The 22,778-nt window shown below is 50.4% G+C and overlaps 1 protein-coding gene and 1 long non-coding RNA gene across 7 annotated transcripts; one reads left to right on the top strand and one right to left on the bottom strand.

The window, feature by feature from the left end:
* Window positions 148–4,144, top strand: LOC110259854. 2 transcript variants are annotated; one of them, XR_002342259.1, is made up of 2 exons: window positions 148–302; window positions 3,644–4,144. It is a non-coding gene; the product is annotated as an uncharacterized LOC110259854 (long non-coding RNA). The 2 variants fall into 2 exon arrangements; XR_002342260.1 differs by lacking the exon at window positions 148–302 and adding an exon at window positions 2,136–2,248.
* Window positions 1,884–21,996, bottom strand: LOC106508762 (zinc finger protein 286A-like). Of its 5 annotated transcripts, none has more exons than XM_021086157.1 (4): window positions 20,185–21,996; window positions 19,826–19,990; window positions 15,550–15,671; window positions 8,095–10,087 (listed from the first exon to the last, which is right to left on the bottom strand). In XM_021086157.1, exon 4 carries the CDS (start codon window positions 9,879–9,881, stop codon window positions 9,126–9,128), a length of 756 nt encoding a protein of 251 aa, XP_020941816.1. In that variant the 5' UTR covers window positions 9,882–10,087; window positions 15,550–15,671; window positions 19,826–19,990; window positions 20,185–21,996; the 3' UTR covers window positions 8,095–9,125. The 5 variants fall into 5 exon arrangements, 3 of the variants coding, with proteins under 3 accessions (XP_020941816.1, XP_020941814.1, XP_020941815.1); XR_002342249.1 differs by lacking the exon at window positions 8,095–10,087 and adding an exon at window positions 14,280–14,741 and having other exon boundaries at window positions 20,185–20,982; XR_002342248.1 differs by lacking the exons at window positions 8,095–10,087; window positions 15,550–15,671 and adding an exon at window positions 1,884–2,242 and having other exon boundaries at window positions 20,185–20,965.

The following is a 22,778-nucleotide window of genomic DNA, read 5'->3' as shown; positions in this document are numbered from 1 at the left end:
TCCCTCTGCGCAGCCGCTCCTCCGCCCCTTCCGCCCACGGTGCCGACCTTCCGTTGGCCCCCTGAGGCCCGGCGAGGGGAGGCTTCGTCTCTGGGCAGAGCCCACCCAGCCCTCGGGCCGGCGGAGGACGGCGGCGGGGGGCTCACCTCTCAGCTCACGTGGCCCTCGGCGGGCCGAACCCGGCCTCCGGGGTGGGTAGCAGTCCCGGCCACGCTCACCGGTGCGTGGAACAGGGTGGAGGATGGAGCAAGCAGAAGCCCGTCGGATCTGAATGCGAATTCCAGCTCTGCCATCACCAGCAGGTGACCTTGGGCGAGTTACTTCTCCCTGGGTGTCAGTTTTCTCGTCTGTGAAACAGCAATGACAGTAGCAACTCCTCCTGTTGGGTGGCTGAGGTATAGACTTGGCTCCTTGAAGAAGGCCCAGCTTCCTGCCTCCCCAGCGCCCTGCAGCTCCCTCTCCTTCCCCAAGACCCCCGCTCAGCCTCCATCCCCGCCCCCTTGCCCTGCGCATGCGTTCTGACCATCCTTCGGCCTCCCTAGCCCTGACCTTCCCCTCCTCTGCCCTCGGGGACTAGGGCTGGGAAACTCTCCCAAAGGAGAGTTCTCTGGCATCTAGCCCTGGGGGTCGGGCTGGGGGACTGGTTCGAGTGGCAAGAGCGGGATAAGTCACTGTCCCCACTTGCTTAAGAGTCTTCCCTCACCAAGGAAATGCATCTATAACGCCTAAGATCTTAAAATGCCAGGAGCGTGGCTGGCCCCTCCTCACCCCGCCCCACTCGCCAGCACCAAAGACGACAGGAAGGGATGAAAGGACGTCGGATGGACCACTCATGCATTGACTCTCATGTGAGAGGCAGACAGCCGGCCTCTGTACTAGTCAGTTCTGTCGGTCCTGAGGGTCAGACCCTAACTTGTAAGCGCTCAGGCAAGAGAGGGCGTTTATGGGCTTAGCAGGGTCGGGGCAGAGGTTCTTCAGGACTGGAGCCAAGACCACAGATGAAAAACTGCAGATTGCTGTCTCAGGTTAAGAACGTGCCCAAACTGAAGATGTGGTACATATACACAATGGAATACTACTCAGCCATAAAAAAGAACGACATAATGCCATTTACAGCAACATGGATGGAACTAGAGACTCTCATACTGAGTGAAATAAGTCAGAAAGACAAAGACAAATACCGTATGATATCACTTATAACTGGAATCTAATATACAGCACAAATGAACCCTTCCACAGAAAAGAAAATCATGGACTTGGAGAATAGACTTGTGGCTGCCCCGGGGGTGGGGGGGGGGAGGAAGTGGGAGGGATCAGGAGCTTGGGGTTATCAGATACAACTTGGAATGGATTTACAAGGAGATCCTGCTGAGTAGCATTGAGAACTATGTCTAGATACATTGCAACAGAACAAAGGGTGGGGAAAAAAAATGTATACATGTAAGTGTAACTTGGTCCCCATGCTGTACAGCAGAAAAAAAAAATTAAAACATGAAAAAAAAATCAACACAACACACCACATTAGTAGAATGAAGGAAAATTTCCATTTATATGAAATATCCAGAACAAGCCAATCCATAGAGACAGAAAGCAAATTAGTGGTTACCAGGGGCTAAGAGAAGGGGAAAGGGGAGTGACTGCTCTCCATTAAGATACAGGGTTGCCTTTTGGGGTGACAATTCTCTGAAACTAGATAGTGATGACAGCTGTACAACATGGTGGATGTATTAAAAGCCCTTGAATTGCACCTTCTAAAGATGGTTAAAATGGTAGGTTTTATATTATCTGAATCTTATCTCAATTGAAAATTTAAAAAAAAAAAAAACACACATACCCACCCAAATCCTGTAATTGTTGGAAAAATAAAAATCTTGGGCCAAAAAAAAAAAAAAAAAAAAGAACGTGCCCAAACTATCACATGGGTGATTGGTTGCTAAAAAAACAGGCTGTAGAGGAATAGATTCTTCAAATGGTGCTGGAGTTTACCATCCTCACAAATCACTAACTGCAAAAGGAAAACCTATCTTTACATGGGAGAGACCTGGCAGTCACAGCCTTCAACAAGTGAACAAACAGCACGACTCGGGATGGGATAATCTGGCATCACTTGCCTCTCAGGGTGAGAACAGGACGAAGGAGACATCATCTGGGAGGTATTCTTGCCAAAAATGTGTCATCAAGCCTCTAAACCTCGTTCCAGTGTAGAGAAAACACAAGAGGTCGAGAAGGATGTTAAATACCCCTGCAGGTAAACAAGAAAATCAACTTTGTGGAAAATTATAAAGGATACCTGTTCTTGACGCCTCCAAAAGTCACTGTCGCTGTCATCTTTTTTTAAAGGCGGAACTACTCTAGGTTAAAAGAAAACATAAAGCCAAACGTACTGTGATCCTTGACTTTTCCTTTTTTTTTTTTTTTTTTTTTTTTTTGGTTTTTCTAAGGCCGCTTCCCGCAGCATATGGAGGTTCCCAGGCTAGGGGTCTAATAGGAGCTATAGCCGCCGGCCAAAGCCATAGCCACAGCAACGCCAGAACTGAGCCACGTCTGCAAACTACACCACAGCTCACAGCCACGCCAGATCCCCAACCCACTGAGCGAGGCCAGGGATCGAACCTGGTTCCTAGTCAGGTTCGTTAACCACTGAGCCACGGGGGCGGGGGGAAGACTCCGATCCTTGACTTTTCTGATTTGAGATATCACTATAAAACACCTCATTGGGGAGTTCCCGTCGTGGCACAGTGGTCAGCAAATTCGACTAGGAACCATGAGGTTGCAGGTTCAATCCCTGGCCTCACTCAGTGGGTTAAGGATCCGGTGTTGCCGTGAGCTGTGGTGTAGGTTGCAGACGCAGCTCAGATCCCGTATTGCTGTGGCTCTGGCATAGGAGGGAGGCTATGGCTCCGATTCGACCCCTAGCCTGGGAAGCTCCATATGCCGAGGGAGCGGCCCTAGAAAAAGGCAAAAAGACCAAAAAAAAAAAAAAAAAATTATTGGGGCAACTGGGGAAAATCTAAATACAGACTGAATTTTAGATGGTATCACGGAGTTAAATACTTTTTCTTAGGCACATTAATCGTGTGGAAGTTATGTCAGGGAAGGACCTTACTCTTTGGAGAGGCAGGCCATAGTATTTAGGGTGAAGGTCATATCCAAGCTTACTTTTTTTTTTGCTTTTTTTAGGGCTACACCCGTGGCATAGGGAGGTTCCCAGGTGATGGATCCAATGGGAGCTACAGCTGCCGGCCTCCACCACAGCCACAGCAACGCCAGATCCTTAACCCACTGAGTAAGGCCAGGGATGGAACCCGCAACCTCACGGTTCCTAGTCGGATTCGTTTCCGCTGCGCCATGACAGGAACTCCCCCAAGCTTACTTTTAAATGGTTGAGGGGGGAAAAAAAAAAGCATACAGATAGAAAGCAAATACGGCAAAATGTTGATGACTTTCATCTAAATGGAGGAGAAGCAGGGTGTTCATTGTATGATCCTTGCAGCCTTTTGGGGCGGGGGGGGGGTGCCCACGGCAGAAAGAAGTTCCTGAGCCAGGGCTCAAACTCTAGCCACAGGCATGACAACACCAGATCCTTAATCGCTAGGCCACCAGGGAACTCCTCTTTCAGCTTTTCTGTGTATAAATCTTTCAGGTAAAAAGTCAGAAAAAATAAACAGAGAGCTGGTCTACGAACACACACGGCTGGAACCCGAACCCGGGTGTATCCCGCAGCCACTCCATGCAAGCGCGTTCTCTAATGACAGCTGCGAGGCTAGGGGCACACAGTCCTGCCCTCCTGGGATTGCAATGAACGCAGAAGACAGGCAGCCGAGCCCAATATTTTTCAAAAGCGCGATCCATCAGAGCGCAGAGGAAGAAGAGCATACTCCAGGGACTGCGGAGCGAGAACAAGTCAGACCAAGGGAGGACCTGCCGAGGGGGCCCTCCTAGATGGACTCTTATTCCCCAGAAGGAAAGGCAACGTGCAGAGATTCGTACACAGGCTACAGCAAGAAGCACGGTCGTCGTACTTTGCACACAGAAGTCTCACCTCTGTAATGGATGTTTTCTATTCCATTCTAGTTCTGCTTCCTTTTTTCTTGTATCCCTTGCTGGCTGCACCTCATTGCAGTAAATTAATGTGATAACTCTAGTGGCACTTGGCCTGCATTTGAAAGATCCTGTGTCCAGGGCACCAGTGAATGAGTGGCCGCAAGAGGACTGGAGAAGTCAGTGGACAGAGCTGGGACGCGACGGGGCGGTCACATTTGGGTGCCACCGCCAAAATGCGTCTTCCTCCTCCTCCCGTCTCCTTTTTGCCCGAAGACTCCCACATCGTCAACCAGAGCACAGGCAGTGCCCCTCATCTAGGCGTCCCAAGGCTATGGTCAAGGTATGGCTAGGGCCTGCCGGGCCAGCCCCTGCCAGGATGGGAAGTTTTAGAACGTGTACCTACGTTTAGGTTCTAGTCTCCTCTAGAAGCGTTTTCAGGGAGTTCCTGTTGTAGCTCAGCGGTTAAGGAACTCAACTAGCATCCATGAAAACATGCGTTCTGACACTGGATCCTGCGTTGCTGTGGCTGTGGTGTAGGCCGGCAGCTGTGGCTCCAATTGGACCCCTCACCTGGGAACCTCCATGTGCCGCAGGTGCAGCCCTAAAAAGACCAAAAAAAAAAAAAAAAAAAAGAAGAAGAAGCCTTTTCCCAAGTCTACAGCAGAGGGACTAGGCCAGGGAGAGGGAGCTGACTGCTGGAAGGGAGGTGCCCATGAGCCAGGGCTGGAGTCTTAGACTCCTTCCAGGTTCTGTGCTTCCTGGGTCCTGAATTCCAAAGCGAAAACCCAAGTTGCCCAACTGTAGTTTTACTGCACGTAACAGAACCAGAATCCTGCAACGAGCAGGCCCCCTGCACCCAGGTGCTGCCCTCAGGGAACCCACCCAACACCCACTAGCTGGCTCCATCCCCAGTACAGCGGCCCCATCCTATTGTCCCACCGTTCCTTCCACCCAGCCTGGGACACCCTCTGTCCTCCCACGTAGGCCCCAGGGGGCTCGCCATGATCCCAGGCCAGCCCTCCGGCCAGCCCCCAGTGACTAAGCCACCAGGCCCTGTGTGGTCTCGTAGCACCAGGAAGCACTGCTGGAACGACCCGGGAACCTACAAAATCCCTATTCCCAGGCTGTCCCCCACACAAAATATACACAACCGCAGGGGCCGGGACTGAGACACCAGTACTGGAAGGCTCCCCAGGTGATTCCAGTAGGCAACCCAGGCTGAGAATTCCTGCCCCACTGTGTCCTGCTGTAGCTAGAAGCCAGGGGAGCCGTGGCCAGGGGAGGGGAGGGGGAGGTCCCGACAGTCTGGGTGTCAGCCACGCTGGCCTGAGGAGGATTGAGAGTTTTACAAGATGTGGGTGTGTGGGTGTGTGTGTGTGTGTCATTTTAGGGCTGCACCCGCGGAATATGGAGGTTCCCAAGCGAGGGGTCGAATCAGAGCTGTAGCTGCCAGCCTACGCCACAGCCACATAGGATCCAAGCTGTGTCTGCGACCTACACCACAGCTCATGGCAACACTGGATCCTTAACCCACTGAGTGAGGCCAGGGACCGAACCCGAGTCCTCATGCATACCAGTCGGATTCTTAACCCGCAGAGCCATGGTGGGAACTCCAGATGTGGGACTTGTAATGCTGACAGAAAGTCCTGGCAAACTGTTGAGTTGGTGGCCCTCGTGAACTAGTCTGTCCGCTGACAACACTTGTGCATAAAGAACCAGAGTCTCCCTCCGTGTTTTTGACACTGCTGGGCAAACCCTTTTGTCCCCTTTCTTGGACTCCATGGCCACCTGTGCCCTGGAGGCTGGCACATGACCCCACACACTCACCTTGTCCTGAGGCGCCCTTCTCTGCCATTTCCCCTGCCAGTCAGAATCCTACTGGAGTTCCTGCTGTGGCGCAGCGGAAACGAACCCAACTAGCGTCCACGAGGACACAGGTTCCATCCCTGGCCTCGCTCAGTGGGTTAAGGATCTGGCGTTGCCACAAGCTGTGGTGTAGGTCACAGACGTGGCTCAGATCTGGTGTGGCTGTGGCTCTGGCGTAGGCCGGTGGCTACAGCTCCGATTCGACCCCTAGCCTGGGAACCTCCGTATGCCACACATGGGGCCCTAAAAAAAGCAAAAGAAAAAAAGAAAGAAAGAAAAAGACTCCTACTCAGCCTCCAAACTGAATTCATCAAGCTCTGCCTCCTCCAGGAAGCTTCTCAGACCCTACAGAAGAAAGGCGCCCTTTCTGTGGTATAAGGGAGTGGGGGTGACTCGAGGAGGGTCAGGTGCCAAGGCGAGTTAAGTGGGCACCCTGGCTCAGAGCTCAGCCCTGACCTCACAGAGTCCATACTCAGGACACAGGACGTCCAGATGGCAAGGGGACCCTAATTTCGGGCTGATTATCACCTACGGGGACGGCAGGGGGAGGTGGTGGAGTGTAGGGAGGAGAGTGGAGACAAATAAGACTTTGGCTCCCAGGAAACGGATTCATTCTGCAGCCAGTCCACACCTGTGTGCACAGCGAGGGACACCAGACCAGGCGCGGGACACCAGACCAGGCATGGGAAAGGCCATGAGAGAGAGGCGACTTGCAGTTTCAAGAGTTAACAACATGGAGTTCCCGTCGTGGCACAGTGGCTAACGGATCTGACTAGGAACCATGAGGTTGCGGGTTCGATCCCTGGCCTTGCTCAGTGGGTTAAGGATCTGGCGTTGCCGTGAACTGAGGTGTGGATCGAAGTCATGGTTTGGATCCCGCGTTGCTATGGCTGTGGCGTAGGCCGGCAGCTACAGCTCTGATTAGACCCCTAGCCTGGGAACCTCCATATGCCACGGGTGCAGCCCTAAAAGGACAAAAAAAAGACCAAAAAAAAAAAAAAGAGTTAACAACCTAAGTACAGTTTTCACCAATATTTTACATAATCACTAAATCCAGGCTATTGGGGAAAAATAATCTGATTTTTTGCAATCAAAAAATAAGGGGAGTTCCCTGGTGGCCTAGTGGTTAAGGACTTGGTGCTGCCACTGCTATGGCCCAGGTTGGATTCCTGGCCCGGGAACTTTTACATGCCATGGGTGCTGCTAAAAAAACAAAAAACAAACAACCCCCCCCCAAAAAAAAGTGTTTATAATAAAGGAGATCTTTCTTTCAGGGGCCTGGAATAAATCTAACCATGTAGAGGTACTTTGGGAATTTCATGATTAAAATATTCATGATAAATGATGGGTGCTCAAAATTTTGATTTTTTAAAATTCTACCTGTCAATTCTGTATCACAATATTCAACTGCTTTGCAAACTTCTCCTTCAGCAATTACACAGTGTTAAGCTCTGCCTCAGGTTTTGATGGAATTTTTGTTATAAAGGCGTTTGAACAGTCACTTTTCCTGGTAGGAAATCTTGAAATTTATTATTGAGGTTCTTTTAAAAAAACAACCAGGAGTTTCCGTCGTGGTGCAGTGGAAACGAATCTGACTAGGAACCATGAGGTTGCAGGTTCGATCCCTGGCCTTACTCAGTGGGTTAAGGATCTGGCATTGCCATGAGCTGTGGTGTAACACATCGCAGACACAGCTCAGATCCGGCGTTGCTGTGGCTGTGGTGTAGGCCGGCAGCTGTAGATCCGATTGGACCACTAGCCTGGGAACCTCCATATGCCCCGGGGTGCAGCCCTAAAAAGACAAAAGACAAAATAAAAAATAAAAATTTTGGAGTTCGCGTCGTGGCGCAGTGGTTAACGAATCCGACTAGGAACCATGAGGTTGCGGGTTCGGTCCCTGCCCTTGCTCAGTGGGTTAACGATCCGGCGTTGCCATGAGCTGTGGTGTAGGTTGCAGACGCGGCTCGGATCCCGCGTTGCTGTGGCCCTGGTATAGGCTGGTGGCTACAGCTCCGATTGGACCCCTAGCCTGGGAAACTCCATATGCCGCGGGAGCGGCCCAGGAAATGGCAAAAAGACCAAAAAAAAAAATAAATAAATAAATAAATAAAAATAAAATAAAATAAAATAAAAAATAAAAATTTTGTAAAAACCCAGAAGTTAACCACTTCCTGCTACCAAAACTTGAAATAAACGTGTATTTGTCATAGGATAGTAAGCATGTGTATGACTAGGATTCAATCGGGAAAATAAAACCATGAGGACACACACACACACACACACACAACCCTGGCCCAGTACAGGCAAACAAGGATCCAGAGGAAGGCCGCCCAGTTTCAGGCCCAGCTCCAGTGAGGTGCATCAGCAGATCCGCAACAACATGTGTGAGCCACGAAATAACTCAGCTTCTCGTCTGCCCTCCAGCCTCCCATGTAGCCCACGCCAACCAAAAAATACAAGAAAGGGAAGTCTGACAAGCACGGTTCAGCCTGCCCGAGCTGACACATGACAAAGCCATGGGGGGACATGTTACACGGAGAAACTACTTGGCTTAGAAAATCTGCCCATTAAAATGCATTTATGTCACATAAACCAAAGAGAGATTCAGCATTCTGCAGGACACCGAGGAGCAAGACACTGGTCCAAGAGGACCCAGAGCCGCTTCCTTGTACCGTTTCGACAAACAGGACAACAGGGCAGGTGAGTTAGAAGGAAAGCTATTGGGTTCAGAGGTCACCCTGCTACTTTCCTCATCGATGAATTTCCAAATTCCTTCTTCCCTGGAATAGACCTACTCATTCCATTTTCAGAGGATGACCATGGAGATTTGAAAAACCGACCATGGAACCTCCCTCTGAAACAGACCCTCGAAATCAAATAAAAAGTGCTGCTAACTAAAGGTTCCACTTTAGTCATCCCCTCCCTGGTGTTACACTATGACCCGTCCCTGCCTCTCCCCGACACACGGCAGAGCTCTCTCCATATCTTTCCTCCCAAGTGAACCTGCTGGTGCTGCATAAGCTGGGAACTCGGCCTAAAGGTTTTCATGCATTGAACACAGCCATGAGAATTGTCCACTGTGTGGATTTTCAGGTCTTACTAAGGTTGAACCAGGACTGAGGGCCGTCCACACTCACTGCACCCAAAGGTTTTCTCCCCAGTGTGAGTTCTCTGATGCTGAACCTTAACCAAGGGCCCCACCACCTTCTCTTGGTTCACTGTTTCTCTCGTGTATGGATTCCCAGGTGATCGATAAGGTATGAACTGCATTTGAAGGCTTTCCCACATTCTTTATATTCAGAAGGTTTTTCTCCGCTGTGAGTCTTCTGATGCTGAGTAAGGTGGGAGTTCCGACTAAAGGCCTTCCCACATTCGCTGCATTCATAGGGTCTTTCTCCGGTGTGGATTCTGTGATGCTTGATAAGGAGCGAACTCCTGCTGAAAGATTTCCCACACTCCCTGCAATCATAAGGAGTCTCCCCCGTATGGACTCTCTGATGTTCAATGAGGTGTGAGTTACGACTGTAGGTCTTCCCACAGTCATTGCATCCGTATGGTCTCTCTTTGGTGTGAACTCGCTGATGTTCTGTTAGATTTGAGCTCTGGCTGAAGGCCTTCCCACATTCGGCGCATTCATAGGGTTTCTCCCGGGTGTGGATTCTTTGATGTCGAATGAGACTTGAGCTCCGACCGAAAGCTTTTCCACATTCATTACACGTGTAAGGCATCTCTCCGGTGTGGATTATCTGGTGCTGGATGAGGTGTGAGCTGCGCCGGAAGGCCTTCCCACACTCACTGCATTCATAGGGCTTCTCCTCAGTGTGAATCCTTTGATGTTGCATAAGATTTGAACTGTGGCCAAAGGCTTTCCCACATTCCTGACACACATAAGGTTTCTCTTGCATGTGGATTTTTTCGTGCTGCATCAGGTATGAGGTCCGCCTAAATAATTTCCCGCAAAGGTTACACATTTGAGACTTCTCTTCCCTAAGAATCCGTGGCTGTCGGATAAAGCCTGCGATGTTTGTGAAGTTTTGTCCACGTGCATAAGGTCCCTCGTGTTTGTCTTGTTCACATGCATCCCCTTCGTGTAGACGTACCTCTACTTCAAGAGTTTTTTGCTTTATTGGTTTTCTTTTTAATTGGTCCTCAGGCCACTCGTAGGGTTTCTCACCATCTGACAGAAAATACAAAAAAAAAAAAAAAAAAAGTATATGTAACAATAAAAACTCCCGGTGGGAACAGGATGATCAAAGTATCCCTGGGTATTGGGCAAAAAAGTATGAAAAATGGCCTTGCAATATAGAGAATGATGGATGCACGCTGGGGAGATGCACAGACAGTGGTGAAAAAACAGGCTGGGGCTTACAGAAGTACCTGGCCCGATAGATACCCTGGCATTAGCAGCCGGGGAAAGCAGAGTTTGAGGGAAGTTGGGGTTATCTCGGGATGTAGGGATGGGAACGCTGGGGGCTCCATGCAGGGAGAGGCAGGGACTGAGCGGATCCATAAAAGAAGAGAAGCTCATCACAGAGGTGCTGGCCATGGGGTCAGCCGTCACTGGGGTAACTGGAAATCAGACACCTGCACCCTCCTCGCTCCTGTGAGAGTCTCTCCTGTTCTTCAATATGCTTCTTCTCTTAAGTTTTACTTATTCAATATGGGTTGCTGAAGTACAGGGATCTAGAGAAAGGAGGCCCTCTGCATGGAGGGATCTTTCTGGAAGAAGGGGATGCTGAGGAACATCTCATGCAGCATTTCCATCAGCAGTGAAAGCCTAGAACGTACGCAGCCCTGATTTTAGTAGGAAATGGTCGTTGTCTTTAAGAGGGTCACCCATCATCTGCTATCACAGCACCGTATCTACACGTGTTCTCCGCCTCCAGATAGGCCCTCATCTTCCATGCAGTCAATGTGGAAATGGGGGTTTTTTGACAGATTTTTTTCACGAGGAGAAGTCTTAAGATCTACTCTCTAGCAACTTTCAAATATACAATATAGTATTAACTACCGTCCCCATGCTGGACATTGCATTCTTCTGTCTTAGGACTGTTAAGTTTGTACTTTTGCGCCCCCTTCCTCCAGCTCTCACTCCCCACACCCCACCTCTGGGAACCACCAATCTGTCCCCTGTATCTGTGAGTTTGGATTTTCCAGGTTCCACATACAAGTGAGGTCACACAGTATTTGTCCTTCTCTGACTTACTGCCCTTAGCGTAAACCCCTCAAGGTCCATCCATGGAGTTGCAGTGGCAGGAATTCCATCTTTTTTTTTTGGCTGGATAACATTCCACTGTGTACATATGCAGCCCAGTTTTCATCCATTCATCCGCTGAGGGACACTTAGGTGGCTTCCATGTCTTGGCTATTGTAAATGGTGCTGCAGTGAACATTGGGGATGCAGAGAGCTTTTCGAGGGAATAATTTTGTTTCCTTTGAATAAACACCCAGAAGGGGAATGGCTGGATCACATGGTAGTTCTGTTTTTAATTTTTTGAGGAAACGCCATACCATTTGCCATAACGGCTGCACCAATTTACATTCCCACCAGCAGTGCACGAGAGGGCCCTTCCTCCACGGCCTCGCCAACACTTGTTATGGCTTCTTTTTGAGAACAGCTGTTCTAACCGACATGAATGGATGACGGGCTGAATGTCTCTACATCGTCTTGCACATGTGCTGTCTTATCTGTCTGACAGATTGCAAGCTTCTGAGCAGCACGGACTAGGGTTTCTTCTCTACCTGCCTGACTGGGCTCCCACTTATCTTTGCAGTCTCTCTCTCTTTTTTTTTTAGGGCTGCACCTGCGGCATATGGAAGTTTCTGGGCCAGGGGTCAAATCGGAGCTGCAGCCTTGGCCAACACCACAGCCACGGCAACGCAGGGTCTGAGCCGTGTCTGTGACCTAGGCTGCAGCTCACGGCAAACATGGGATTCTTAACCCACTAAGTGAGGCCAGGAATCGAACCCACATCCTCATGGGTGCTAGGTGGGTTCTTAAGCACGGAGCCACAGTGGGAACTCCTGCAGCCTCATTCGGATCCTTTCCCTACACGAAGCCTCCTTACTGTCGGGTGAACCATGCTATTCTCTCTCTCCCACAGCATGTGAAGGCTGAGACCTTCTAGAGGCTGTGCCTTTTATGTGGCCCCTGCCCAAGATTTGACAGCCTGCCCCACACAGTCAAGAACGTCCGTCTTACTGCTCTCAGGCCCCGTTCACAATCACCTCGTCCACGAAGCCGAAGGTGACCCTTCTCAGGAAGCTCCTGAAACACTCCTCGTGTTGCCCTCATATGCCATCCACTCGGTACATTCTGCGGAGCACCAACGACACGCCAGGCTCGGTGCCAGACTCTGAGATACATCCGTTGGCAAAACAAAAAAATCCTCTAAGATCTTTCATTTTAGTAAGGATTTTAGCAAGGAAGATGGATAATAAACTATGTAAAGTATATACTGCTGAAAGCGCAGGAAAGTGCCATAGAGAAAAAAAGCAAGGCACAAGGATGAGCCTGCTGGGCGGCGGGGGCAAGAGGGCGGCAATTGAGTACCATGATCAAAGGAGGACTAAGAAAAGGATTTTTTTTTTTTTTTTTTTTTTTTTTTGGTCTTTTCTAGGGCTGCGCCCACAGCACATGGAGGTTCCCAGGCTAGGGGTCTAATCAGAGCTGTAGCCACTGGCCTACACCACAGCCACAGCAACATAGGATCCGAGCTGCATCTGAGACCTGCACAGCCGGATCCTTAACCCACTGAGCGAGGCCAGGGATCAAACCTGCAATGGTTCCTAGTCAGATTTGTTAACCACTGAGCCATGAAGGGAACTCCAGAAAAGGATGTTTTAGCAAAGACTTGATGGAGATAAAAATATCTTGGTAAAAGCATCACACATGGAAGCAATAGCACGTGCAAAGGCCCCAGTGTTTGAGGAGGCAAGTGGAATGAGCACAGGGCAGAGCAGTAAGAAAGAACACAGGACCCTGGAGGTGACAGGTCTCCAAGAGGTCTGCTTTCCCTGGGTGAGAAGGGAGGCCACTGGAGGCTCGTGACCAGAGGACAACTAGATCTGACACTTTAATGGGATGGCACTGGCTACTGGGTTGGGTGGAGACGGCCGGGAAGCAGCTCTAGAGGCAGGACGACCAATCAGGCCGCTGTGACAATCCGGGTGAGATGGTGGGACCTGAACCAAGATGGTGCAGAGGAGATGGTAAGAACAACTTGGATTCTGGGAAGAAGGCTGCGGGGCACACTGACAGGCGCGCTGGCTGCCGGATGCGAATATGGATGAGTGGTTGGAGGTACGAGGCCCCCATCTACTGAGAAGGGGGACACCTGTACAGCAGCCACAGCATCTCCAATAATCTAAAAAGACGTTTCCACGGGGCGGCTCTCATACCACACTCTTGAGATCAGCATGTCCCAGACCTGCACATGCCCTTGTGGCGTGCAAGGACTTGGCACAAGAGTCTTGTGACTCTCCTGTGGCTTTAACATTTTCCAAGATAAAAATGACGCAGGAAGGGCAACAGTGACCAGCAACTCTCTTCTCTTCCCCCACGTCCACTCAATACACAAGTACCACGGCTTCCACCTAAAACATACGTCTTTCGTCCCGGCCTTCCTGTCGTCACCGCCAATATCCTAGAGTCAGAGCCGAATCACCTCTCCCGCTAAACACATCAGACTCTCCTTCTTGATTTGCAACGTTCACCTGCTCGCAAAGCCAACATGCTTCAATCTCTGCCAAACAACATGTGAGCTCTTGGGCCTGCCATCCCTTTGCCCCCGTTGTCCTCCATGCCGCCTCCACAGTCTCGTCCTCTATCCCATCAGCGCTTCGCTCCAGCCCATCCAGTTTCCTATAACGGACATCCCCACACATTTCTTTCTCAGCTCAACCCTCTCCCTCCACCTGGAAGAACCTTCCCTCCCGCTTCGCCTATCACAATCCTATCTGCCCTCCAAGCCTCGGTTCCCAAGCCATCTCCTTCCTCAGACCTAACCCTGCTCCAAGCCCCAGCTAGAGGCGATCTCTATCCTTTGAATTTGACCCTCTAAAGCGTATAGTTCCTGCCTCCCTCGTGGCATTTCATCACATTGTCTTTGGGCCTCTCCTGAGAAATAGTCTCAAGTTCTTTATATGTATGTGTTCCCTTCCATTTATATAAAAAGCATCTCTAGGAGATCCCGTCACGGCTCAGTGGAAACGAATCTGACTATTATCCATGAGGACGCAGGTTCAATCCCTGGCCTCGCTCCATGGGTTAAGGATCTGGTGTTGCCATGCACTGTGGTGCCGGTCGCAGACATGGCTCGGTATAGGCCAGCTGTGGCTGTGGTGTAGGCCAGCGGCTACAACTCCAATTCAAACCCTAGCCTGGGAACCTCCATATGCCATGGGTGCGGCCCTAAAAAGCAGAAAAAAGAAAAAAGCATCTCTACAATAAAAGGTGTCGTTCATTTCTTTTCCTCCAACCCCAGAACTACGTAAAGAACTCTACACACATTAGATGCTGGAAAATGTTTCCTAGCAATCCATTAAAAGGAAGTTCTAACCCATCAAGAGAAGAATCGGTGAGTCGCTGAGGGTCCCAAATAGACCATCTATGCAAAGTCTTCAGGACTGAGGCTCAAATAGAATTCAGAGAAGTTTATCTCCTCATGGGTGGGAGCCACTTACAGAAGACATACCAAAACCTTGGATCCAAACCTGGTGGCTGGCAGGGCCCTCTGGAATGCCTCCCCAGAGACTGGCCAGTCTGAGACAGAGGTGGAGAAGCCCAAGAGAAGCTGCCCACTGAAATGACAGGCGCATACAATGGATACCTGTGGAGGAAGGTTTTAAAAAAACACGTTCCGAGACTGATTTGCTTCTAACTTAAAGGGAGAGGGAAATCTACAAAAGTTCTTCAAGTATTGAACCACAAAGCTGTGCGATCTTGCCAAGTTCATTTACTTCTTTCTTTCTTTTTGTCTCTTTTTGCCTTTTCTAGGGCCGCTCCCGCGGCATATGGAGGTTCCCAGGCTAGGGGTCGAATCAGAGCTGTAGCCGCCGGCCTACACCAGAGCCACAGTAACACGGGATCTGAGCCACATCTGCAGCCTACACCACAGCTCACGGCAACGCCAGGTTCCCAACCCAGGGATCGAACCTGCAACCTCATGGTTCCTAGTCGGATGCGTTAACCACTGAGCTACGGCAGGAACTTGAAGTTCACTTACTTGTAACGGCAGAAGAAATGAGCAATACTTCCTGCTCTGAGTCGGATAGTGACCCCCCCCCCCCAACCAAAAAGAATTTATGTGGATCTGAGATTGTGACCTTTTGGGAAATAGGGTCTTTGCAGCAGTAACTAGTTAAGATGAGGCTCAACATGGATTAGGGTGGACCCTAAAATGCAATGACTAGAATGATGCAGCTACAAGTCAAGGAACACCAGAGATGGCTGGGAGCCCCCCAAAACTAGGACCAGTCCAGGGATTCTTCCCTAGAGCCTTCAGAACGAGCTTCCAGAACTACGAGAGAATACCGCTGTTGTTTTAAGCCACGCGGTTGTAATTTGTTACAGCAGTTCTGGGAAACTAAATGCTTCCCGTGTGATTTAATCACCCATCGAACATATGCACCACTTACCACGGACAAGATCTTGGGAAAGAGATGATAATCCTGCTTCAAAGCACAGTTAGGAATGACAACCCGTCCTAGGGGGTCTGCGGGCGACCACCTCCAAGAATGACGCTGAGCTGCATCTTGAACTACGATCAGGATCAACACGGTAAAGAGCATTCCAGGCAAAAAGAACAGCACATTACACGCTGAACGGAACACTAAGTTTACGGAGTAGTGGCAAAAATTCAACGAGATGTATGCTCCGTGTGGGCAGGAAGCAGGGGATACAGCAGGAAAATAGAGTAGAGCCAGAAAGTGGACAAATAATAATAATAAAAATCACTCTAAACAGGAGTTCCCGTTGTGGCTCAGTGGTTAATGAACCCGACTAGGAACCCTGAGGTTGTGGGTTCGATCCCTGGCCTCGCTCAGTGGGTTAAGGATCTGGCATTGCCGTGAGCTGTGGTGTAAGTCACAAATGCGGCTCTGATCCCACGTTGCTGTGGCTCTGGTGGAGGCCGGTGGCTACAGCTCCAATTAGACCCCTAGCCTGGGAACCTTCATATGCCGTGGCAGCGGCCCTCGAACAGGCAAAAAGACAAAAAAAAAAAAAAAAAAAAGTCGCTCTAAACAATTTCTAAAAACAACACAACAGATAATGAAGGCATTTTAGACATGCAGGATTTCAGACTTTATTCTAGAGACAGAGAATGATAGGCTCATACTGGTTTCGAGGGAAGTTCATTCTGGCAGCGGTATGGAGGGCGACCTACTCTGGGAAAACAACCAAGAGCACAGATGTGTCACTAGTCCAAGAAAATGTAATGGCCTGGAGTTCCCGTCGTGGCGCAACGGAAAAGAATCCGACTAGGAACCATGAGGATGCAGGTTCGATCCCCGGCCTCGCTCAGTGGGTTAAGGATCTGGTGTTGCCATGAGCTTTGGTGTAGGTCGCAGACATGGCTCGGATCCCTTGTTGCTGTGGCTGTGGTGAAGGCCAGCAGCTGTAGCTCCAATTGGACCCCTAGCCTGGGAACCTCTATATGCCGCGGGTGCGGCCCTAAAAAAAAAAAAAAAAAAAGAAAATGTAATGGCCTTAAATGAAGATGTGGCAGTGACAGGCAATAGATTTGGGTCTTCTGAAGAAAAACCGACAGGATTTGGTGGCCTGGGAAGGGGAAGGTACAGGATGACAAGAGCTTCTGGCTTGGGAAAACCACTTACTAAAATTAGCCAAGGGAGTCCCCAGAAGGAAGGGGGTGGGGGTGGGGGATGGCAGAAAAGAGTGAGTCCAGAAGAACATGTCTGAACATCTGCTTCAGGAGTCTGCTGCAACCAAGAGCAGCACAAAGAGGGAACTAAAGTCACAGAAGGGGACAGGATTGCCCACGAGAGCAAAAAGAAAAGAAGGCTCGGAAGAGTCTTGGGGAAAATCCATGTTTAAAAAGCGTTGCTGTGAGCTTGGTGTCGGTCACAGACGCGGCTCGGATCCAGCCTTGCAGTGGCTGTGGCACAGGCCCGCAGCTGCAGCTCCAATTCAATCCCTAGCCTGGGAACTTGCATACGCTGCAGGTGTGGCCCTAAAAAGCAAGCAAACAAACAAACAAAAAACACGTGGAGAAAAAGGAGTGGGAAAGACCCTGAGAAGGCAAGAGGCAGGACCAGGAGAAAACTGTGCTTCCAAAACCAAAGAACAGGAGTTAAAAGGAAGAGCGACCACGTCCACAAAAATACTAAGGGGGTCAAAGAAATTAGGCCTTAAAAATGTGTTCAGTGAATTCATTAGTTAGGCCACTGGCAGCCTGGATATAATCAGGTTTTTTTTTCCAGCCACACCCTTGGCTCGAGGAAGTTCCCAGGCCAGGAATCGAACCTGAGCCTAGCAGTGACAACCCCGGATCCCTAACCTGCTGTGCCACCAGGGAACTCCTGGATACAATCAGTTTTGATGGAACAGAAGCAGTGCCCTGGGCTGAGGAGTACATGGCAGTTACAAAGATAACAGCAACTGCCAAAGATCTTTTTTTTGGCTGTATGTGCCCAAAAAATGTGAGATGTGAGACCTCAGTTCCCAGACCAGGGCTTGAACTGAGGCCACGGTGGAGAAAGCACCAAATCCTAACCAGGAGGCCACCAGGGAACTCCCAAGATTTTTTTTTGAGGGATGACAGCCAAGGGAACAAAAGTGGTTGTACCCAACTTCCCTCTACTGCTGGTCAAGCCCCAAGGCCTGGAGGTTTCCAGGTAAATGTCCCTGGCATCTGTTTCCTTCCTCACAGCCCCCAGTCTGTTTCAGAAACCTCATGGAGGAGGCTGTCTAAAGCACTGAGGTTTCAAGCAGGGGGAGCTTGGATGGGTGGGTTTTGGGTGGGCAAAAATGCACGGGGACAGCGATGCAGAAAAAGGACACAAAGTCACCACTGTGGACAGTGCACGTGTCTTAAGCATTACCTTGTGCAGACACACTCAACCACTGCGTCTGTCCGGAGGAAACACTGAGAAAGACATTCAGGTTGGGTTGAGACCATTGATTGGGTTTATACCTTGATTGGAAAATGTATCTTCCCTGATGATGAAAGACAGTTTGGGGGGAGAAGGCCACTCTTTTCCTGGTACTCGGGGTGTGGGGCATACCTGGCTTCATTCATTCATTTCTTTAGGTGCCAGGCCCTAGAGTATGGGCTGAATGCAGAGGAAACTGTGAACCACCACAAGTAAAGAGTATTTTAGGAAAGCAAATAAGGCACTTGGCCTCTCAGAAAGACCAGCAGCAAGAGCCTGTGGCAAGGGCCTATCCCTTCTCACCCCAAACCTGATTCTTTTCTGGATCTGAATTCTTTAAAGGCCGAACACATGGTTTTCCAGGGCTTTCTGGGCTGACATCCAGCCACAGGGATCTCCCCTGTGCACTTCTCCGTTGTTTACTGCCCCGGGGTCTCTCGTAGATAACCATGCCAACTCAACTCTAAGCTGCTGGGCAGGTAGTGGTTAGGCTTTCTTTCCACTTAGTCTCAGCACCTTATAATAACAACAAACACTTGGGTTAAAAATTAGCTTAAAACATGGAGTTCCCATCATGGCTCAGTGCTTAATAAACCCGACTAGTCTCCATGAGGACTCGGGTTCAATCCCTGGCCTTGCCCAGTGGGTTAGGGATCCGGTGTTGCCTTAAGCTGTGCTGTAGGTCACAGAAGGATCTGGCTGTAGGTCACAGATCTGGCGTTGCTGTGGCCGTTGGCTGTAGCTCCAATTCAACCCCTAGCCTGGGAACCTCCATATGCCGCAGGTTCAGCCCTAAAAAGACCAAAAAAAAAAAAAAAATTAGTCTAAAACAAAACTAGAAGGTTAATGTGTGAAAGAAACCCCCCAAATATAGGCCACCTCAAAATCCGTGATGTGGATTACCTAAGCCTTTGTCTCCCAGTTAAATATTCCAAATCCACTTTTTTTCAAAGGCCAGGCATATACCAGGCAATGGTGGGATGACAGATTGAAATTTAAATGCTGATACTTAGAGTTTAACTTCATTTTCCATCAGCAGGTGCCTGGCTGTCTACTGTGTCCACAGGCAAGACACCCTCTTGAAGTTTATACTTTTTTTTTTTTTTTTTTTTGTCTTTTTGCCTTTTCTAGGGCCGCTTCCCACAGCATATGGAGGTTCCCAGGCTAGGGGTCTAATCGGAGCTGTAGCCACCGGCCTCCGCCAGAGCCACAGCAATGTGGGATCCGAGCCGTGGCTGCAATCTACACCACAGTTCACGGCAACACTAGATCCTTAACCCACTGAGCAAGGCCAGGGATCGAACCCACAACCTCAGGGTTCCTAGTCGGATTCGTTAACCACTGAGCCATGACAGAAACTCCTTGAAGTTTATACCTTGATTGAAAATGTATCTTCCCTAGTGACGAAAGACAGTTTGGGGGGAGAAGCCCACTCTTTTCCTGGTACTCGGGGTGTGGGGCACACCTGGCTGCATTCATTCATTTCTTTATTCACACATTTACTGGGCCTGGCCCAGGGCCAAGCAAGTTAACAGGTGTTGCAATGAGTGATCCTCAAACTGAGCGCTAGGAACAGTGCTGCTGAGGGTTTGCTAGTTTGCCCCACACAGTAAGAAAGGATACATTTGTCATGGGCTTTATTTATTCATGTAAATAGTGCTTTAAGTTAAAAAAAAAAAAAAAGCAATTCTGTGTCTTGCACTAGGACAATTCTAGGTGCACTCGTGTGCACTGATCTGAGGCCGCGAGGGGAAGAACAAAGTTTAGACAAAGAAAGCCAGCTAGGTCGGCTCCTCACCCTTGCTCTTTCGAGGCTCCCGCTCGGGGGATGGACACAGGGACTCCGGCGACATCTGCTCAGGCCGCTTCTCCATGGGCTGGGTCCAATCCCCGGGGCCGCTCCAAGGCCCAGATCGTCTCTAAAAGTTCTTCAGAACCCGACGCAAGGGACGGGCAGTCACTTCTGGGGAGACAGCGAGACGGGGACGGATGGAGGGGAAACGGTGGTGCCGCTTCCCGAGAGGCGGTCAGAGAAGCTCGGTCCCCCCACCGGCAGGCAGCCTGGGCTCCGCCGCGGGAGAGCATCCCCGACCCCAGTGCCACGGGGGCGGCCCCCCGCCCGACAGCGCCGCCCGACTCGCGGGCCGCGACACTCACTCAGTCCGCCGGCTGCGCTCGGTGTCCGCGACCTCGGCCCCCGGAGGCCGCCTGGTCAAGCCGGTGCCTCGGGGCGCACTTCCGGGTCCCATCTAGGCGGCTCGGAGGTCTCGTCTCGATCGCGGGTTCCCCAGGGTCCGCTGGGGAGCTGGGTCCAGATGGGAGCCAGAGGCCGGGCGTCCTCCGGCCTTTGCCCTCCTTCCCAAGGAGCGACTGACCCAAGACGGAACAGATGTCTCTATTTGCCCTGCATCACCCAAGTGGACTTAAGACCTAAATTGGTCGTTTCTTCTTTCTCACCCCCACTGTCCCTTGGGCACCGCATTTGCCTCCTGCGCTCTGGTCCTGCCGTTTTCCCACCCGTCTCCACATCTTTTCTTCAAGATCACAGGCCACAGCGACCCTGCTGGGCCAGAATTTATCTGCTCCCTCAGTCCAGCCAGACCTCCTCGCCCTTTGTGGCTTCTACCCAGCCGGTCTCCTTCCTTCTACTCCAGCCTCCCAGTTTTGCCTGGAGCATATAAACAAAGGAGGGACACATTGATGCCAACTCGCTGAAAGAGGAAGAAAAACCTTAGAGAGAGGGTCAAAATCCAGACACCCGCTGCACGTGGAGTACAGGTCTGCGGAGGCATATTTGATATGTTGAAACAGCAATAAAAGGTTCAGGGAAATCGGTGTTTGTGATAAACAGGATTTCCCTGCTCAGCTCAAAAAAGACCGCAAACAGAGGTTCCCCTCTGGCTCAGTGGGTTAAGGATCCGGCCTTGCTGTGACTGCGGTGTTGGCCAGTGGCTACAGCTCCAATTCAACCCCTAGCCCGGAACCTCCATATGCCACAGGTGCAGCCCTAAAAAGCAAAAAGAAGAAGGCATGTGAGACAAGAGGGTGTAGGGGTCTGGGACCACTGGCTTGACGGGGAGGACTGCCTGACTGATGAGAAGATCCTGACCTGATCTGAAAGGTCTGTCTGTCGGGCTTCTGCACAGGAAGGACAGGAGTATTGAAGGGGAGCGGAGCAGGTTGGAGGATGCTGGCCTTAAGAGGCACCGAATTATAGGGGTTAGTCCCCTCTGAGCTTCTGGGCTGATAGATATTGAGATTGGTTAGGGAACTGGTAGGAGCCTCTCGTCATCTAAGAATGGGTGAGCGATGCCTGGTGATGGAGGGTGTGCTAGTGTCCAAACGATGGGATTTACGTCAGAGGGAGAGAGGAAGAACTGGGAGGAGAGGGGCCCGAATCTGGCTGGCATAAGAGTAAGAATTTTGCGTTTGGTTGTGTTGGAAAGTGAATGTATGCCTGGAATTTTGTCCGGATCTCCCTCCCTATTATTGGGGTTGGGCAAGTGGGAATAACTAGACATGAGTGGCAGAAAGTGGTGTCCAAAAGTGTGCAAGCTAAAGGTCCAGTATGCTGAGGTGTGGTGGGTAACCCCTGGTATAGGAGTGGGGAAGGTATATGTGACACCTTGAAAGCTGCGTAATGCTGAATATGATGCCTCTGTGTCCAATAAGAACCAAACAGTCTTACCTGCCACTGCCATAGATACCCGAGGCTCCAGGGAGGTGGTGGGAAGGTGGGGGCCTGGTGGCCTCAGGCCCCATCAGTCCTCTGTTGTCAGGCCCAGCAAGTGATGCCTGTTGACCATTTCATCAGCGGGTTTTGACGGGGAGACGGTGGGCTGCCCAGACCTCCCACCACCTACTTCCCCTTGTCTGGCTGGAGGGACTGTGGGCTTCCCTGGCTGCCACAGTCACAGTCACAGCAACTCGGGATCCAAGCCACGCCTGCGACCTACACCACAGCTCACAGCAACGCCGGATCCTTAACCCACTGTGCAAGGCCAGGGATCAAACCCGCATCTTCATGGATCCTCATTGGGTTCATTAACTGCTGAGCCACGACGGGAAATCCCTCTGTTTTGTTTTTGAGGGTTTTCTCATAAGGCAGAAGCAAGAAGCTGATACTTGGTTATGGACTTCCTTTAAAAGCGGTCTTGGAGTTCCCATCGTGGCTCAGTGGTTAACGAATCCGACTAGGAACCATGAGGTTGCGGGTTCGGTCCCTGCCCTTGCTCAGTGGGTTAACGATCCGGCGTTGCCGTGAGATGTGGTGTAGGTTGCAGACGCGGCTCGGATCCCGTGTTGCTGTGGTTCTGGCGTAGGCTGGTGGCTACGGCTCCAATTAGACCCCTAGCCTGGGACCTCCATGTGCCGCGGGAGCGGCCCTAGAGAAGGCAAAAAAAAACAAAGACAAAAAATAAAAATAAATAAAAAATAAATAAAAGCGGTCTTAATAAGATCTCTGTAGTGTTAGAGGGCCATCTTCTAGGTTTTTGTAACTTTTTTTTTTTATATCTGGCGCTGACTGAGAGATGAAGTGCATGTGGAGGTAAGTTTTTCCTTCTTTTTTTTTTTTTTTTTTTTTTTTTTTTGCTTTTTAGGGCCACACCTGGGGCATATAGAAGTTCCCAGGCTAGGGGTCAAATCAGAGCTGCAGCTGCCAGCCTGCACCACAGCCACAGCAACGCCGGATCTGAACCGCATCTGCAACCTACGCTCATGGCAACACTGGATCCTTAACCCACTAAGCA

This window comes from Sus scrofa, chromosome 3 (assembly GCF_000003025.6).
Source record: "Sus scrofa isolate TJ Tabasco breed Duroc chromosome 3, Sscrofa11.1, whole genome shotgun sequence".
NCBI classification, from domain to species: domain Eukaryota; kingdom Metazoa; phylum Chordata; class Mammalia; order Artiodactyla; family Suidae; genus Sus; species Sus scrofa.
This window is presented reverse-complemented; position numbering and strand designations above follow the sequence as displayed.

Bases quoted from the DNA above. Each gene is read 5' to 3' on its own strand.
- LOC106508762 (XM_021086155.1), bottom strand. From the start codon at position 19,901: ATGGAGAAGCGGCCTGAGCAGATGTCGCCGGAGTCCCTGTGTCCATCC. The intron at 10,088-19,825 runs GTGAGGAGCCGA...ATTTTCTGTCAG, and splicing joins GGAGCCTCGAAAGAGCAAGG to ATGGTGAGAAACCCTACGAG.